General features: G+C 45.2%; 1 protein-coding gene across 3 annotated transcripts in view; it reads right to left on the bottom strand.

Annotated features, from left to right (window-relative positions):
- IQCK (IQ motif containing K) overlaps positions 1-20,241 on the bottom strand; it is a 141,319-nt gene that overhangs the window by 119,895 nt on the left and 1,183 nt on the right. For 2 of the 3 annotated variants that reach the window (XM_034939943.3, XM_034939945.3), the window contains exons 2-4: positions 9,114-9,178; positions 5,783-5,912; positions 4,163-4,260 (exon numbers count right to left, since the gene is read on the bottom strand). In XM_034939943.3, the coding sequence (XP_034795834.3) occupies positions 4,163-4,260; positions 5,783-5,912; positions 9,114-9,178 (293 nt within the window). The remainder of the gene's footprint in view (positions 1-4,162; positions 4,261-5,782; positions 5,913-9,113; positions 9,179-20,241) is intronic. The other variant, XM_014341691.4, reaches the window with a different exon arrangement.

The raw sequence follows: 20,241 nt of genomic DNA, 5'->3' as shown, positions 1-20,241 counted from the left end.
TCCTAAGCTCCAGTGATCCGCACGCCTCAGCCTCCCAAGGTGCTGGGATTATAGGCATGAGCCACCACACTGGGTCTTCTCTGACTTTTGATATAATTTCTGATGATTATCATACCAGTAGTCAAACCACAGGTGACAGGAGAGCAATTACCTGGATTTAATCATCAGTACCTGAATCACTGACTTTATTTTACCAGCTTTTTTGTTTACAGTTCTCATCAGCAGAGTGCCCTCTCTTGTTAGTGAAAATAAGGGATCTGATCATTGTGGTCTTCCCAGGTTCAATATGACAACCATGACTGTAGTGGCACATCAGGAGAAAGAGTGGGGACTGAGGTCCCCAGATTTGAATTCACCAGGCCTATGTGTCAAAACTAGGATTTCTGACAAAGCAATATGAGGAAAACCTTACAACTGTGTCTTTGTTGGGGTGAGAGATGTGAAGCCCCCACCCCCAGGTCCACCTGCAAGGGCTACATGATAGCTGAATTGCATTTAAGAGAGGAGGGAAAGCTGCATGCTGGGCTTGGCCTTGCTGAGTGGGCCATGCAAGCTGAGAGCCACAGCTGAATTGTTCAGGATCCAAAAGGGGTCTGCAGAGCGAGCATGGGGAGGGGGTTCCCAGAGGGTGAGAAATGCTTCCAGAGAGGACTAATGAAGTATTGCTTGATAAGTGCCAACACAACCCTCTTCCCCACCTTCCCATGAGAGAACCCATAAAACAAACTCTCCTTGCGAGATCACTGTGGAATTGGATGGTTTTTCTGGGAACTGGGACCAAGTCCTGAATAAGGACTCTAGATGGCGAAGGAACAAGAGTGACACCACTCAGGTAGCAGGTGTAACCCACACTATCTGGGAAATACCTGTACCACTGTATCACTGAGATAAATAAGTTAACATGTATTGAGTTCTTCCTAGGTTCCAGGGACTGGCCTAAGTACTTTATATGAGCTACCTCATTTCATCGGCATAATAATCCCATGAGCAGGTGCTATGATCAGCCTCATTTTACATGGAAGGAAGTGATAATGGCTCAGAAAGATGAAATGACTTGTCCTGGGCTGTGCTGCCAGTTGGGATGGAGGTGGACTTCAAAATCAGGTAACTTTGACTCAAGTGTTGCTCTTAACTGCTACGCTATAAATCAAGGCCCAATTTACTAATTATTTGCATAATTAATATATGAGGTGGGGGGGGGGTCAGACTGTGTCATTTGCCCCCCACTGTTCTCCCCCATCAACTAAACTCATGAAATAGATGCATATCTTCTTTCCTCACCCCTCCAGGGAATTTCTCCAGGGAAGAGTCCAATAGAACAGCCTTCCCAGATAGAAGGAAGCTGGGTTTTGGTCAAAGACATAGTAATAGTGACATTCCCTGGTGTATAATCATGCATTCACTTATTTAATATTTATCAAGGGCCAACTCTATGTTCACCATGTGCTAGGCATTGGGTAGCATTGACTAAAGATATAAAAATAAATCAGAGAATCTGTCCTCAAGGAACTTAAAATACAGGGGGAGACAGACATGCATAAAATTAAGTATATGTGGGCTAAGAATGTCTTAATTAAGGATGTCTTAATTTGCCATAAAATGAGGAACAGATGAAATACTCTGAAATCTGAGAGTTGGGATCAATTACTTCTAGTTTGAGCCCAGCAGGGAACTGGAAGCTTCAGAGAGAAGTTATGGAGCTGAGTTTGGAAAAACAAGTAGAAGTTAAATATGCAGAGAAGAGGAGCTCAGGGATTTTTTTTCTAAAAAAAGCAGGAGCAGATGCACAGAGGCCGTGAGGTGGGGGCTGATGCAGCGAACTTCGAGTGGTTCTGCTTGGGTGGAGGGTACCATCGGGAAGGGGAGCACTGCGGGGGAGAGACGGAGGGAGGAAGGAAGGAAGGAACCAATGAACACATGAACTAGGCAGAGCCTTGAAAGCTAGGCTGAGGGCTAGTGACTTCGTTATGTGGATCTACTGTTGTCAAATGGTGAACCACGGCCCAGAGGTGTATCCCAAATTCTTCCTTCCTAAGCGTGCTACCCAAATTCTGATCAATGTCTCATCATCCATTTCTGCCTCAAGTAAAGACATAACTGTCATGGTGACGCCTGTCAAAGGAATGTTATGCTGAGCAGATTAAGTGGCAGGCAATTAGGGGGAGGTATAATATGGAGTGATTAAGAGGCAAGTGGGGCAGGATACTGTCAAGGCATTGCTGAGGAAACATCGGGTATTTGCTAGAACATGGGAAAACCTTATTTCTTCAGTATATAGAAGTACCAGCATGGCAGTAGGCAGTTCTCAGATGGGGACCCTGTGCTGAAGGGCAACTAGTTGGGTGATATCATTAACTATGGATAATTTTATAGACCCTAGGATGTGTCAACCTCATTGGGGTTTACACTGTAATTACTGCCGACTTTTTTAGTATCTTTTTTTTCTTTTTGAGACAGGGTCTTGCTCTGTTTCCAGGCTGGGGTGCAGTGGCATGATCATGGCACACTGCAGCCTCAACCTCCAGGGCTCAGTTGATCCTCCCACCTCAGCCCCATGAGCAGCTGGGACTACAGGTATGCACCACCACGCCTGGCTAATTTTTTTTTTTTTTTTTTTTTTGTAAATACCGGGTCTCACTTTGTTGCCCAGGCTGGTCTCGAACTCCTGGGCTCAGACAATCCTTCTGCCTTGGCCTCCCAAAGTGCTGGGATTATGGGCATAAGCCACTGTGCCCGGCCTTTAGTATCATTTTGAATCATTTAATCTGGATTTGAGTCCTAACTCTGCCATTCACCCTTGATCACGTTTCAGGCCTCTGTGTCCCTCCATCTTCTCCTCTGCAGAGGGCAGATAATAATAATAGAAGGAAGCTCACATGGCTGGGGAGAGCAACTGCAATAATGGAAGATGCAGCACTCAGCAAAGTGCCTGGCACAGAGCGAGTGCCTGGTCAATAATAAATGTTGTAATTTTACTCTCTTCATCTGGATCATCCAAAATTCTAGAATTCAAAACTGTGCAGGGAACACATACACCCAAAGTATCTCGTGAACTACGGAAAAGAGGGAGCCTCTAAGGGTATCCACGTGGGTGTAGGCCAGCATCGGAACTCGGTTTCTACCGAGTTTACTGAGTTTTTGCCCAGTATCTACAATCAATCAATCAATCAATCAATCAATCAATAAGCCAGGCGTGGTGGTGCATACCCGTAGTCCCAGCTGCTCAGGAAGCTGAGGTGGGAGGATTAACTGAGCCCTGGAGGTTGAGGCTGCAGTGTGCCATGATTACGCCACTGCACCCCAGCCTGAAAACAAAGCAAGACCCTGTCTCAAAAAGAAAAAAGATACTAAACTAAAACTTCCCTGCAGAGAAGTTGATTCTCTGCAGTACGATGTTAATGTTATTTACTGAGCACTTACTGTGTTCCAAGACTCTCTGCTAGCAGTTTACATTCATGACAGTTGGCATGGAGTAGAGAGATGCCAGGGGGAACAATCAATCTAGAGCCAAGTAGGAAGTAAGCAGAGTTTTGTGGGATTTTTTTTTTTGAGTTGAGGGTCTTGCTATTGCCCAGGCTGGAGTGCAGTGGCGTGATCATGGATCACTGCAACCTCAAACTTTGGGCCTCAAGGGGCCTTCCTGCCTCAGCCTCTTGAGTAGCTGAGACTACAGGTATGCGCCACCACACCTAGCTAATTTAAAAAAAAAATTTTTTTAGAGATGGGGGTCTCACTATGTTGCCCAGTGGTCTTGAGCTCCTGGCATCAAGTGATCCTCTCACCTCAGCTTCCCAAAGTGCTGGGATTATAGGCATGGGCCACCGCACCCGGCCAAGGAGAGCTTTAATCAGTGCATGTAATAAACAGAAGCTGAAGACCCAAGAAACCTGGTGGATGCCAAACTGCACAGGAGAAGGGCAGGCAGGAGGCCAAGCAAGGCGGAAAAGCTCTCCGGAGTCCAAGTGGCCAGACAGATGGCAGCGCATGTATGTGCACAGTAGATGGTGTGGCTGGAACTGGGTAAGTGACCCCAAACACAGGCTTTCCCTCCCGAAGGGGTCATCTGGAGAACAACCTGATGGTACCAAGATAATGAGCTATCATCTGATAATAATGAATGATTGAGAATCTTAAAATAAAGAAATCCTGCCAAACAACTGACCTCAAAACATTTTTCTTTCTTCGCTTGGTGAAGCAGGCTAGCCATTCCGGGAAGCAGAACAGGAAAGATGAAAGTTTCCAAATATTCTTTGGGAGCACCTAAAACAAACAAACAAAAATTCCCCCTGCAAATCCCCAGTGGCCCGAGCCAATCTGGGAAAAATGTTTACTTTTGAGCCAGAAAAAGGTACTGTCCATTCAATCACATGATCTTAGATGTTATATTTTGCTCCAGACTACAGAGCTGGGCTATATAACTAAAGTAACTTAAAATGTCCCTCTGAGCCTCTATAGTCTGGTGAAGATGTAGGAAGTATCCTACATAAGGCCAGGTCCACCAGCTTGTTATGGCCCCAAAGCAGGAATAGCAAGGGGCCCAGTGTGGCCGGAGGGACAAAAACAAGGGGAGTGTGGTAGGAAATGGGAGCAGAGAGGAATTGGGAGTCAAAGTATAATGGGTAAGGTCTTAGGGTCACGGTAATAAAGGCAGTCGTTAGCCAAGGCCCAAGGCATGCAGAAGGCACAGAACAAACCAGTAGGAGAGGGTCTGGCACCAGGGAGGGCCCAAGGAACTACGACTCAGATCTGCAGTATACACCCCTGCTTCCACACACAAAGCAGGGAAGCATGATGATGTTTTCTTCTACTTTTTACTTTTTTTTTTTTTTTTTGAGACAGTCTCACTCTGTCGCCCAGGCTGGAGTGCAGTGGCACAATCATAGCTCACTGCATCCTGGACCTCTCAGGCTCAAGCAATCTTCCCACCTTAGCCTCCCAAATAGCTGGGACTGCAAGTACCTGCCACCACACCCAGCTAATTTTTTTTTTTTTCTCAATCTGTCGCCCAGGCTGGAACACAGTGGTGCGATCTCAGCTCACTGCAACCTCCACTTTCCGAGTGCAAGCGATTCTCCTGCCTCAGCCTCCCAAGTAGCTAGGGTTATCAGTGTGCACCACCATGCCTGGATAACTTTTTTTTTTTTTTTTGTGATGGAGTCTTGGTCTGTTGCCCAGGCTGGAGTGCAGTGGCACGATCTCAGCTCACTGCAACCTCCGCCTCCCAGGTTCAAGTGATTCTCCTGCCACCATGCCCAGCTAATTTTTGTATTTTTAGTAGAGACAGGGTTTCACCACGTTGGCCAGGCTGGTATCGAATTCCTGACCTCAAGTGATCCTCTTGCCTCAGCCTCCCAAAGTGCTGCGATTATAGGCATGAGCCACTGCATCCGGTGATATATTTTTTTTTTTTAATTTTTTGTAGAGATGTAGAGATGGGGTCTCCCTGGGCTCAAGCAATCCTCCTGCCTTGGTCTCTCAAAGTGCTGATATTACAGGCATGAGCCATCACAGCCGGCTACATGTGTTTACTGTTCTCTTTTCCTACTTTTTATTTAATGTAAAATCAAAGTATGCTTTTTGTTACTTATTATCTTTATTACATTTTTAACCTTAAAGATAAATCAGTGAAATAAAGGACATGTCTCTTAAAAATAAAACAAGAACACATTCTTTCTTATGTATGTGGTCTCCCTGAGGTCCATCTGTCCGCCTCCATACCCACCCTGTGGTTCTGCAATGTTAAAAGCCCCAAATTATAAAAGATGGCATCTCTCTTACTCACATGTTTTTGGGTTGATTGTTTCCGATTTATCTTGAGGACAGGGTGTATGTGAGATCATGGTGAAATGGGAAACTGGAAAATAGTGCTCTGCACTGAAGCCATGAAAAAGCATTTCCTCTACCGGCGCAACCTGGAGGCAGACAGGGGAGGGGAGGCAATTCATTTAAACAGCTTAAATAATTGCATTTTCTGGTATAACCTTATGAAGGAATAAAATTCTACATCAGACTTTAAGGTTCAAGGGGGTACGCTGAGCACAGATCTTTGTCTCCCTTCCCTCCTGAGACACCTATAAACGACAAGGCAGAAACCCCTGATAGAGAAAAGAAGGACCAGCTGTGGATGAGACATTTGTAAACATATCCAAAACACCAGGGATGAAGCCTCGCTCAAGAAGCAAGAAACTCACGCCTGTAATCCCAGCACTTTGGGAGGCCGAAGCAGATGAATCATCTGAGGTCAGGAGTTCAAAGCCAGCCTGGCCAACATGGTGAAATCCCGTTTCTACTAAAAATACAAAAAAGTAGCCAGGCGTGGTGACGGGTGCCTGTAATCCCAGCTACTTGGAAGGCTGAGGCAGGATAATTGCTTGAACTCAGGAGGTGGAGGCTGCAGTGAGCTGAGATCGCACCATTGCACTCCAGCCTGGGCAGCAAGAGTGAAACTCCATCTCAAAAAAATAAATAAATAAATAAAAGAAGCAAGTGTGGAAGTAACAGTCACAGGAGGAAGCTGCCCCAGAGGACAGATGTCCATCCTCCCATCAGATCCCAAAGGGACTCAACACTCAAGTTGACAGGCACTGCACAGGGTGGGAACAAGAATGGAATGATATATGGCAAGGCTGGGTGGAAATCCGGCTGGGCTAACTTGGCCTGCTGCCCACACTCCCCTCAGGTTTCTTTCTGGTCCTTCAATATCATAAAGCTGTGTTCACACCAGCTGGATCTCCAGCTCCCCCTCCTCTCCAGGAAATCTTCTGTAAACCAATGAAACAGCCTGAAAAGGAGTAGAACACTTAGAACCACTTAGGGCACCATGATGGTAGCATAAGAAAAAAAATTGGGCTGGGCGTGGTGGCTCACGCCTGTGATTCCAGCACTTTGGGAGGCCAAGGAGGGCAGATGGCTTGAGTCTAGGAGTTTGAGACCAGCCTGGGCAACATAGCAAGACCTCATCTCTACTAAAATTCAAAAATAATTAGCTGGCAGTGGTGGCATACGCCTGTAGTCCCAGTACTTTGGGAGAAAGAGGCGGGAAGATCGCTTGAGCTTGGGAAGTGAAGTACTGCACTCCAGCCTGATGACAGAGTAAGACCCTGTCTCAAAAAGGAAGAAAGAAAAAGTTGATTTAGAGACCCACCCCCCCCGCCGCCACCCAATCCCAAAATACCGACTCTCTGCCTATTCACCCTGAAGAAAAGTCGGCCAGTGGACAATCACCCTTCATGAGCACCCAGTCAGTGTTTTGCTATTCATAGAAGAGACCCATCCAGAAAACAAACCCACATGTACAGCAGTAGAAGAAAGCCACACCAGCTGTGATACTGTGATGGTTAATTTTCAGTGTCAACTTGACTGGAGTAAGGGATACCTAGGTAACTAGCAGAGCATTATGTCTGGATATGTCTGCAAGGGTTTTCTGGAAGAGACTGGTGTATATGTTGGTGGACTGAATGGAGATCTATCCTCAATGTGGGCAGGCACCACTGGATTGGCTGAGGGCCTGGAAGGAACAAAAAGTTGAGGAAGGCTGAATTCTTGCTCTCTTCTGGAGCTAGGACACCCTTCTTCTCCTGCCCTTGGACCTCAGAACTCCAGGTTCTCTGGCTTTGAGACTCCAGGGCTCTCACCAGTGGTCCCTCGGGCTCTCAGAGGCTAATTAAGTCCAGCTAGATTTCCACGTAACCCTGCCACGTATCATAAACAGAGGCCCTCAGACTGGTAGTTACACTGTTGTTTCTTCCTGGCTCTGAGGCTTTTGGATTTGGACTGAGCCACTCTACCAGCTTCCCTGGTTCTCCAGCTTGCAGACAGCCTAATGTAGGACTTCTCAGCCTCCATAATCGTGTGAGCCAATTACCCCAGTAAATCCCCTCTCATATATGTATCTCTCTATATATCCTACTGATTCTGTCTCTCTGGAGAACCCTAATATACCAGCTATATAGAAAAATCCACTCAGGACCATTGTACATTTTAAATAAACAATCAAATCTCTTTATACGGGTCAAGAAGATCATAGCACAAGAGACGAAGATCAACATATATTGTCAGAACAGCTGACCCTGGAAGAAGCACAGAGAATTCAGGGAAGAGAACTGTGATTTGTATCTGCAGAGAAATTTGAGAAAGAATTGCGTCCATAAAGCAAGAACAGGATGCTAGGAGAAAAGGAACAATCACAGAACAAGAAAGTTTTTAGACACAATGTCTCTGTCAGAGGCAGCTGCAGTGATGGAAGTTAATAGAAGTCGAGAAACAGGTTTTGATTCCATCCGTGTTACCGTGCTCAAGTCCCTTCATCTCTCAGAGCCTTGCTTTTTAAAAATTTTAAACTCCGTTAAGCTCCTATCTAATTCCAAGGTAGACTTCACGAGGGCCTCTCTTCCTGGCTGCCCTGTCCTTAGCCCTCTCTCCTTAGCACAGTCTTCATCTTGTCTACCCTGGCATGCGGAGAAACTTGGTCTGCAACTGTCCCTCACACGGACATGGTGTTAGATCCACTGCAAAGGCTCTTCTCATCCAGGATCTCATGTGAGCCCCACAGAAGCCCTGTAAATTAGTCAAGGATTATCTGTCCCATTTAATAAATGCAGAAACCTGGATGGGAGCAGTGGCTCACATCTGTAATCCCAACACTTTGGGAGACTGAGGCAGGCAGATCACTTGAAGTCAGGAGTATGAGACCAGCCTGGACAACACGGTGAAACCCCGTCTCAACAAAAAATCCCAAGCACGGTGGCAGGTACCTGTAGTCCCAGCTACTAAGGTTGCAGCGAGCTGAGATTGTGCCACTGCACTCCAACGTGGGCGACAGGGCAAGAGCCTGTCTCAAAAAATAGATTAGATAGATAGATAGATCGATAGATAGACAGATAGATAGACAGACAGACAGATGCCGAAACTAATGCTCAAAGAGGTTATGTGATGCCCTCTAAGTCAAACTGTTAGTATTAGAGCTGGGATTGGCCCCAAGTTTCTGGTTCTCGCTCCAGTGCCTTCCCTTTCCCACCTCCTGAACTCAGTGACACTGTGTGACATTCACAGGCCATCAATGCTATTCTCATTTAAGAGCTTCTTGCTTAGGTTGAGGCCTGGGTAATACTCACTGTAATCACAGGCTCCTGTTTGACTTTATATCCTTCTGGAAAGGGAGGCTGCTCAGCTTCATACTCTAAAGGGAAGGGAAAAAAAATCCTCAATTCCATACTTCACTAGAGTTTCTGGTGTAATTTCCTTCTCCCTGAATAAAACATTCTTAAATTTTATTTTGGCTGGTGGTGTACAGAAATGAAAAAACAACTGGCCATGACAGGTTAACATTTAATGGTATTTAAAATCAGCAAGAGGCCAGGTGCGGTGGCTCACACCTGTAATCCCAGCACTTTTGGAGGCCGAGGCAGGAGGATCACCTGAGGTCAGGAGTTCGAGACCAGCCTGGCCAACCTGGTGAAACCCTGTCTTTACTAAAAATACAAAAATTAGCTGGGCGTGGTGGCTGGTGCCTGTAATCCCAGCTACTTGGGAGGCTGAGGCAGGAGAATCGCTTGAACCCGGGAGGCAGAGGTTGCAGTGAGCCAAGATCCTGCCACTGCACTCCAGCCAGCCTGAAAGACAAGAGCGAGACTATCTAAAAAAAAATTATTAATAAAATAAAATAGGCCGGGCGTGGTGGCTCATGCCTGTAATCCCAACACTTTGGGAGGCAGAGGTGGGCAGATCACAAGGTCAGGAGATTGAGACCATCCTGGCTAACACAGTGAAACCCTGTCTCTACTAAAAATACAAAAAATTAGCCGGGCATGGTGGCGGGCACCTATAGTCCCAGCTACTCAGGAGGCTGAGGCAGGAGAATGGCGTGAACCCGGCAGGCGGAGCTTGCAGTGAGCCGAGACTGCGCCACTGCACTCCAGCCTGGGCGACAGAGCGAGACTCCATCTCAAAAAAAATAAAAAATAAATAAATAAATAAAATAAAATAAAATAATAAAGTCGGTAAGAGATGGTTGGTCTCTTACATGACAGAGTCGAGGCTTTATATAAGAGTCTGAGACTCTTTTTCTTAGAGGACACAACTTCAGATTTTGCCAACATGATGGAAACTATAAGGAATTAAGGGAGGAAGAGAACGTGGAGGTTGGGTAAGGGAAGACACCGAGAGCACATGCGGAGGAGAGGCTAACACAAAGAACAGTCCACGGCTGGGCGCGGTGGCTCATGCCTATAATCCCAGCATTTTGGGAGGCCGAGGAGGGTGGATCACTAGGTCAGGAGTTCGAGATCAGCCTTCCCAGCATGGTGAAACCTCATCTCCACTAAAAATACAAAAATTAGCCAGGCATGGCGCCGGGCACCTGTAATCCCAGCTACTCAGGAGGCTGAGGCAGGAGAATCACTTGAACCCTGGAGGCAGAGGTTTCAGTCAGCGACACAGCGAGACTCTGACTCAAAAATAAATAAATAAATAAAAGAACAGTCCACGTAAGTTCTACAGGGTTACAACAACCATGACTGACAGAGGAACAGAAAATGCTCATGGCCAGTATTAGTTACATCTCTAAAGCAAAGACTGGTAAAAATATTTCTGGAAAGGTCAGTGTTGTCAAGACAATTGCACAGTCACAGTCATGAGGAAAAATTAATTTGTGGGCAAGACGGTATTGAGGGCATACAGTTGTATGGACACAAGTTTTATTTCATCACCTAGCTACCTATCAGATAGTACAGCATTTCCTCCACTTCTCAACTTTCTAAGCATCAGGCTGGGGACAAGAATGTCAGGTTGCAGGTTAAAAGCAATTTATTTCTCAATACCAACTGTATTCGTTTTCTATTGTTGTGTAACGAATTAGCACAAATCATTGACATAAAGGAACACAAATTTATTATCTCATAATTCCCTTGAGTCAGGAGTCCAAGAATGGATCAGAGTTTTATCAGGCTGAATTCAAGGTATCAGCCAAAGCTGTGATCTTCTCTGAGGGTTGGGATACTTTTCCAAGCTCATTGGTTGTTGACAGAATTTCGGTTTTGATAGAATTTTAGTTTCTTGGCCAGTCATGGTGGCTCAGATCTGTAATCCCAGCACTTTACGAGGCCAAGGTGGGTGGATCACTTGAGGTCAGGAGTTTGAGACCAGAGTGGTTAACATGGTGAAACCCCATCTCTACTAAAAATACAAAAATTAGCTGGGCGTGGTGGCAGGCACTTATAATCCCCAGCAACTTGAGAGGCTGAGGCACAAGAATCATTTGAACCCGGGAGGTGGAGGTTGCAGTGAACCAAGATCTCACCATTGCACTCCAGCCTGGGTGACAGAGTGAGACTCCATCTCAAAAAAATAAAAAAGAATTTTAGTTTCTTGTGGTTGAGGTCTGAGGTCCTTGCTATCTTGCGGTTGTCAGCTGGGGTCCCTCTCAACTCTTAGAAGGCACTCTCAGGTTCTCGCCATGGGTAATGCACAACTTGATTGCTGCTACTTCAAGGGCAGCAGGAGAATCTCTTCTGCTTGAATCTGACTTCTTTTAAGGGCTCACCTGATTAGGTCAGGCCCACCTACAATAATCTCCCTAATTTAAAGTCAGCTGGTTAAAAGCTTTAAACATACCTGGAAAATCTTCTGACAGCCACACCTAGATTAGCGTTTGATTGAATAAGTGAGGTGTGTTCACGAGGTGGCAAGAATCTTGGGGGCTATCTTAGAATTCTGCCTACCATACCAGCCCAAGCTCTACCATTTTTTTCCTCTCCGGCAAGCATGTAAATTCACCCTTCTTCCCCAGCTGCCTTGGGAACCATTGATATAGTGTGGAATTGTTTATTTGGGTTTAAAATGTATACATTTATACTTCTGGCTGATTACAAAAGCAAGACATACTTATTGAAAGAAAATTTCAAATAACATAGGGATGTCTTATGTAGAGTGTAAAAGTCACACCTAGTCCTATTGCAACCCTACAACCATTGTTAGATATGGCATAGATCCAACCAAATCTTTTTTTTGGGAGGGGGGCAGGGGGGCGACAAAGTCTCGCTCTGTCGCCCAGGCTGGAGTGCAGTGGCGCGATCTCGGCTCACTGCAACCTCCGCCTCCTGAGTTCAAGAAATTCTCCTGCCTCAGCCTCCCGAGTAGCTGGGACTACAGGCACATGCTGCCATGCCAGACAAATTTTTTGTATTTTAGTAGAGATGGGTTTCACCGTGTTGCCCAGGCTGGTCTCGAACTCCTGAGCTCAGGCAATCCGCCCGCCTTGGCCTTCCAGTGGTAGGATTCCAATGTATTTACTAATATATGTATATAATACATAATACATTTGTTTACTTTCACTTTCCCAGGCTAGGTCAAAGTGCCCTCACATAGAACCACATAACACTGTGTCCTTTTTCTTCATAACTCATATTAGTTTTTGCCTTATTTGAAATTTATAAAAATTAGTGACTATCTTTTCTTTTCTTTTTTTCTTTTGAGACCGAGTCTTGCTCCGTCGCCCAGGCTGGAGTGCAGTGGTATGATCTCGGCTTACTATGACCTCTGCCTCCCAGCTTCAAGCAATTCTCTTGCCTCAGCCTCCCAAGTAGCTGGGATTACAGGCACCCATCATCATGCCCGGCTAATTTTTGTATTTTTATAGAGACAGGGTTTCATCATGTTGGCCAGGCTGGTCTCGAACTCCTGATCTCAAGTGATCTGCCCACCTTGGCCTCCCAAAGTGCTGGAATTACAGGCTTCAGCCAGCATGCCCGGCATTAATGACTATCTTTTCTAATAGGCTATATGTTTTGTGAGGGAAGTGCCTGGATCTGTTGTCTCACCATTATTTCCCCACAGAATACTGGCTGAATGAATGAATGAATGGATGAACAGAACCAACCATATCGTAAGTTACTTTTAACGGCTTATTCATTCATTTATATCTATTGTAAGCCCATTACCTGCTATGAACCATTCTGTGTGTTAAATATGAGACTCCTTTCAATGTTGCTACATATATGATGTGCCACATTTATTTAACCAGTGTACTCTTCATGGGCATTTAGGTTGTTTCCATTATTTTATTATTATAAACAATGTTTCAATGAACATCTTTATACAAATCATTGATCCACAGAGAGGTATTTTGGTAGGATCCTTAGATGTGGAATTTTTTTCTGTCAAAGAAAAAAATAACTTAAAATTTGGGCCAAATTGCCAAACTTTTCTCCGAAAAGTTTACAGTCACTTGTACTCCCAATAGTGACACTGCCTGTTTCTCTAGAGTATAATCAATCTTATACATTAAAAGTTTTTCAACACATGTAAAAGAAAAAAATGGTATTTTACTTTTATTTGCATTTCTTTATTACTTGCTATCATATTTTTCCAGTGAAATCTCTCAGGAGTTCCGGAATGGGCACAGTGGCTCACGCATGTAATCCCAGCACTTTGGGAGGCTGAGGCGGGCGGATCACAAGGTCAGGAGATCGAGACCATCGTGGCTAACACGATGAAATCCCGTCTCTACTAAAAATACAAAACTTAGCCGGGAGTGGTGGCGGGCGCCTGTAGTCCCAGCTACTTGGGAGGCTGAGGCAGGATAATGGTGTGAACCCGGGAGGCGGAGCTTGCGGTGAGCAGAGATCGAGCCGCTGCACTCCAGCCTGGGTGACAGAGCGAGACTCCATCTCCAAAAAAAAAGAAAAAAAAGAAATCTCTCAGGAGTTCACTTAAATTTGATGGAAAAAATATAAATTTCTTCATCACATGATCACAAAAGACATACAGTTGAAATGATTATGTACAAGTATGAAGTATGGGAAAATACTTTAGCTTCAAGACAATCTAATGTGTTACTTAAAACCTCTGTAATAGTTTAAGGGAATCTAACATGTTTGAGAATGTCAGTTTTCCCTGTGGTTTCAATCTGAAATATGATTACAGACTGATGCTTTTACATTGAAAGGCATAAAAGAATTTAAGTTTGTAGAGTACTGGACTCTTAAAACAACTTGATTTACCATAGTTTAATTAATTCCATTTCCAAGAGTTGTTTCGGTGCTTAGAAAAGTGTGCTTATCTGCTCTGTTCTGCATTAGAAATACTTAAGAAAATCAGGGACCCAGGCATGGATTACAGGCTCACACCTGTAATCCTAACATTTTGGGAAGCCAAGGTGGGCAGATTGTTGGAGCCCGGGAGTTCAAGAGCAGCCTGGGCAACATGGTGAAACCCTGTCTCTACAACAAATATAAAAATTAGCTGGGTGTGGTGGCGCATGCCTGTAATCCCAGCTACTTGGGAGGCTTAGGTGGGAGGATCACCTGAGCCTGGGAGGTTGAGGCTGTAGTAAGCACGATCACGCCACTGCACTTCAGCCTGGGCGACAGCCTGTCTCAAAAAAATAAAAATTAAAAAAAATATTTTTTAAAATCAGTATATTAAATGTATAAATATTTACAATCTTTCAATTACCAAAGGTTATAAATGGCATTAATTGATTAGGAGAATTTAATGTTATATGCATATTAAATGAACATTATGAACAAGTGAAAGTTGTTGTTCGTTTTATGCAACAAAGGCAACATTTTAGGAGAGGCAGAGCAGAAGGAGCCCGGAAACTTGTTGGCAGAGTGGAGCCCCTGTGCCACAAGTGAACCCTCTCCCCTCAACTTCTGGGATGTGAGAATAATTAACCATCTTTGTTTAGGCCATTATGAGTTGGGCTTTCTGCTATTTGCAGCTGAACATGTTCCTGATAGAAACAATTAAAATGTAGCATTGACTGGTGGCCGGGCACGGTGGATCGCGCCTGTAATCCCAGCACTTTGGGAGGCCGAGGCAGGCGGATCACAAGGTCAGGAGATTGAGACCATCCTGGCTAACATGGTGAAACCCCCTCTCTACTAAAAATACAAAAACAAAATTAGCCGGGTGTGGTGGCGGGCACCTGTAGTCCCAGTTACTCAGGACGCTGAGGCAGGAGAATGGCGTGAACCCAGGAGGCGGAGCTTGCAGTGAGCCGAGATCACACCACTGCACTCCAGCCTGGGTGACAGAGCCAGACTCCGACTAAAAAACAAAAAACAAAAAACAAAAAAAAAACCCAACAACAAAAATGTAGCATTGACCCACAGTAGCTTATTGGAAGGGGATGGAACAAGAAGGTGACGCTGGGAGTGAATCAGACGAACATTTGACAGGCATATACTATAGTGGGAGGTTGTACCAGGCTGCTGGAGAGCCAGATGAACGGGGCAGAGGAGCTTATGTTCCAGAGAGGGGATGAATGATAAACCAGGGGTTATGATAAGTGAAAGTATTGCTGTAGAGGGCTTCAACCACAGCCTAGAGGAGAGGAAAGAAGGGGCTTTGAAATTGGCCTGAGGAATTACAGAAGGCTTTCCAGAAGAGGGGCCACGTGGACTGAGTCTAGAGAGATAAATGAGAAGGTAGGGATGTTCCAGGAAGAGACAAAGCTTGTGGAAAGGCATGGAGAGGAATAGTATGGTGCACTGGAGGAATAGTTTTGTGTGACTCCAAGTACACAACACAACAGTGGTACCGAAGTGCTTGTTTAAAATGCAGAACTCAAAGACTCACCCCCAAGGAGTCTGGCCCATCAGGGCAGGAAGGAGAGCCAAGGAAGCTGCTTTTTTTTTTTTTTTTGAAACAAGAGTCTCACTCTGTCGCCCAGGCTGGAGGGCAATGGCATGATCTCGGCTCAGTGCAACCTCCTCTTCCCAGGTTCAAGTGATTCTCCTGCCTCAGCCTCCTGAGTAGCTGGGACGACAGGTGCACACTGCCATGCCTGGCTAATTTTTTTAAATTTTATTTTAGTAGAGATGGGGTTTCACCATGTTGGCCAGGCTGGTCTCGAACTCCTGAGCTCAGGCAATCCAGCCCCTTCGGTCTCCTAATGTGCTAGGATTACAGGCTTGAGCCACCACACCCGGCCAGGAAGCTGCATTTTAACATGTATCCAGGAGATTTTGATGTAGGTGCTCCCAGTCCATGCTTTAAAACCATGCTGGTGTCTTCTTCAGGGGTTTGAACTTGAGAGTCAAAACAGACTTGCGTTTGAAGCCGACCCTGCCACTTACTTTGGGCAAGTTTCCTAACCTTTCTAAGCCTCAATTTCCTCATCTGTTGCTGTGAGGCTTAAATGAGAAGTAATGCACCTAGCACAATGCCTGGCACATAAACAGCAGCTCAATAAATGGTTGCCATTAGGATGATTTGGGTGAATGGTATGTTGTGAACTAAGAAAAGTAAACAGAGATGGGACGTTAAGAAGCTTAAGGTTTAAGCTAAGGAGTTTATCTGTAAGCTATGAAAATCATTGTAGGTCACAGCATGATGCGATTAGATTTGAATTTTAGAGAGGTTCCTACGACAGCCAGTGGAATATGGTCTGGAAGGAGGCCTGCCTCAATTAAGAAGCCACAGCAGCAATCTAAGCAGGGGGTGGTAAGGGCCTGATCTAAGGCAGCAGACATGAAGACTGGTGGGGGTGGGGAGTGGGGACAGGGTGGGGATGGTGGGAGATATTAAACAGGTAGAATCTATAAGGACTGGCAAATGAGAGTGTGGGGCCGTGGAAAGTGAAAGGGAAGCAGGCCGGATGCGGTAGCTCACGCCTGTAATCCCAGCACTTTGGGAGGCTGAGGCGGGTGGATCACCTGAGGTCAGGAGTTCGACATCAGCCTGGCCAACATGGTGAAACCCCACCTAAAAATACAAAAATTAGCTGGGCATGGTGTCGAGTGCCTGTAATCCCAGCTACTCGGGAGGCTGAGGTGGGAGAATTGCTTGAACCCGGGAGATGGAAGTTGAAGTGAGCAGAGATCGCACCTCTGTACTCCAGCCTGGGCAACAGAGCAAGACTCTGTCTCAAGGGAAGAAAAAAAAAAAAAAAGCTGGACTGGGCAGCTGAGTGAACGATGGTAACATTTGTGGAGATGGAGATAAGTTGTTGGCGTCTAAAACAGTGCCTGCAGTTATGCCTGGCCCAGCATTGAAAACAGTTCCCAGCCCTGGTAGATACAAGTTGGCTCAATGCTTAAGAACAATTTCTTCGGAGAAATGAGGAAGAAGCTGGTCTGCCCTTAGTTGATAAGGGAATGGGAATGAAAGACTGATAGGAGCTGGAAGAGGATATAGGGTCATGGTGGAGGTTTCTTCCTGATATGACAGGCCAGGGGTGTTTGGAGGAAAAAGCTAGTAGAGAAGTTAAAGGCATAGCAGAGGAAGTGAGTGACAAAGCAGGATCCTGGAATAGCAAGGGGATGGTAAGCAGAGATGGAGAGCTGAGTGGCGAGTAGCAGGGTGAGAGCTTCTTCCACGTGTACAGATGGATGTTAGCGGACTCCCTCCCCACTCCTGACTGCCTGACTCTTCTCAGTGAACGCATCCTATGCTAAGAGGTATCACAGAACATTTCAGGAGGTGTTACAGACTTGGACTAGTAGAACCAGGCAATGGGAGAAGGCATTGAGAGATGCTGATTGCTGAGCAGTGCTGAGAGCCAGCTGGGGTCATCTTTCTTCAGCTGGCTCAGTGGCTGTGCTGGAGGAACAAGTATTGATTCACAACTGATCCATGTCGGTATCTGGCAGGTGAAATGAAAGGCCAGATTTTACAACAGCATTGGGGGCTGAGGCCAGAGAGTGCTTGATTGATTAAGTGATGAACCAATGACAATAGTGAGGATGCTGATAACAGTAATCACAGCATATCAAAATAGGAAACTGTAAGGCCAGGCGCGGTGGCTCATGCCTGTAATCCCAGCACTTTGGGAGGATGAGGCGGGCTGACTGCTTGAGGTCAGGTGTTTGAGACCAGCCTGGCCAACATGGCAAAACCCCATCTCTACAAAAAATTAGCCAGGCATGGTGGTGGGCGCCTGTAATCCCAGCTATTTGGGAGGCTGAAGCAAGAGAATTGCTTGAATCTGGGAGGCAGAGGTTGCAGTGAGCCGAGATTGCGCCACTGCACTGCAGCCTGGGTGACAGAGCCAGACTTCATCTCAAAAAAAAAAAAAGGAAACTGTTAAGCCCCACATCCTTTGATTCTCTTGATTAAAACCATGAACACAGCTAGTCACAAACTACTATAAGATTTGATTAGAAGTGTTGGCCGGGAAGAAGTTTATTGACACTAACACAAGTGCTTTTTAGAATACAAAACTCAGTTGTCACTGGAAAGATGAGGGAGAAAACTGAAGAATATTTACAAATAAGTTATAGTGGTGAGCATGCACATACATACAAAACAGCAGTAGTCAGGTTGGTTAAGGTCTGTGTAAGTTAGACATTTACCTACTTTATAGTTTGTCTTCATGAAATTGAGTTTCTGGCAGGTCTGTTTGCTATGATAATTTGTCTTTTGAATGGAGATTATCTTAAGAGAATGTAGTACTTAATCTCAAAGATAGGATTACTACAAAGCCTGTTTTTTCATGTTTGTTGTCAGAAACTGAATTTACTACATGTTATAGAAAACTGCATTTGTTAGATGTTTAAGAATTGGGTTTATCCATCTGTTATAATAATCATCACAGTGCCCATGTGTATAGTTTGCCAATGTTGACCTCACTGAATTGTTTTTTTTTTTTTCTAGACGGATTCTTACTTTGTTGCCCAGGCTGGAGTGCAGTGGCACGATCTCAGGTCATTGCAACCTCCGCCTCTCAGGTTCAAGAGATTCTCCTGCCTCAGTCTCCCGAGTAGCTGGGATTACCCACCACCAAGCCTGACTTAGTTTTTATATTTTTAGTAGAGACAGGGTTTCAACATGTTGGCCAGGCTAGTCTCCAATTCCTGACCGCAGGTGATCCACCCGCCTTGGCCTCCCAAAGTGCTGGGATTACAGGCGTGAGCCACCATGCCTGACCTCATTCTGTAACTCTATCATTTTATAAGTGGCATTAATTCACTTGCTCTTCAGAGAGAACCAAAACCTTTTGCTTTCTCTCTAGAGGCCTATTTGCTTTCTCTCTAGAGGTCTTTGCTTTCTCTCTAGAGGCCTATTTGACCAAAATAAACTCGGTGTGTAAATCACAACACAAGGCATGTTTCTTTGTCAACAATAATGAGCATTTATTGACTACTTTTTAAATGCCAGGCACTGTGCTAAGCACCTTTTCATACATTATCTTACTTGGTCCCCACAACAGCCCTGTGAGGTAGGCACAACAATTATCTGTCTCTTACAGATGAGGCTGAGTAACTTTTCTAACAATCCTCTAGTAAACTGTATTATAAGAAACTGTTTGGCTAGGAGAAGTGAAAGCTCTGGGGAAAAGGCAGCCACAATAACTACCGTCAAATTATCTGAATAGATTCTTTGGGGTAGAGTGATTAGCTCCTCGGATCATAGCACCAAGAGGTAAGGACCTAGGGGTGAAAGTGACAAAGAGAACATCCAAAGTGAAAGGGATTTTTCTAGCACAATGTAAGGTTGGAGAAGGAATTTAAGTACTGGATGGGGTTGAAACAGACAGCTTTGGAGGGCATCTATCAACTGAGTCTACTATTCTCTTCCTTCTCTGTATTCTCCACTTCTTTCGAGTCATCACATATACTGGTACATTCATTCTTTTTTTCCATTCAATAAACATTTACTGACCTGCACTATCCAATACAGCAGCCACTATCCAAATGTGGCTATTTAAATTTATTAAAATTAAGTCTGGGCTGGGCCTGGTGGCTCAGGCCTGTAATTGTAGCACTTTGGGAGGCCGAGGCGGGTAGATCACCTGAGGTCAGGAGTTCAAGAGCAGCCTGGCCAAAATGGTGAAACCCCTTCTCTACAAAAATAAAAAAATTAGCCAGGAATGATGGCGGGTGCCTGTAATCCCAGCTACTCAGGAGATTGAGGTGTGAGAATGCTTGAACCCGGGAGGCGGAGGTTGCAGTGAGCCCAGCCAGTGCCACTACATTCCAGCCTGGGCGACAGAGCAACACTCCGTCTCAAACAAACAAACAAACAAACAAAAATTTGAGTCCAACAAGAAATTCAGTTCCTCAATTGCACTAATCACATTTCAAATGCTAAATAACCACACTTTTTTTTTTTTTTTTGGGATGGAGTCTCGCTCTGTCACCCAGGCTGGAGTGCAGTGGCGCAAACTCGGCTCACTGCAACCTCCACCTCCCTGGTTCAAGCAATTCCCTTTCCTCAGCCTCCCAAGTAGCTGAGATTACAGGCGCACACCACCACGCCCAGATAATTTTTTTTTTTGTATTTTCAGTAGAGACGGGG

The sequence above is a fragment of the Pan paniscus genome, chromosome 18 (genome assembly GCF_029289425.2).
Source record: "Pan paniscus chromosome 18, NHGRI_mPanPan1-v2.0_pri, whole genome shotgun sequence".
Taxonomy (NCBI): domain Eukaryota; kingdom Metazoa; phylum Chordata; class Mammalia; order Primates; family Hominidae; genus Pan; species Pan paniscus.
The sequence above is the reverse complement of the archived record's forward strand: the minus strand, read 5'-3'. Positions and strand labels throughout refer to the sequence as shown.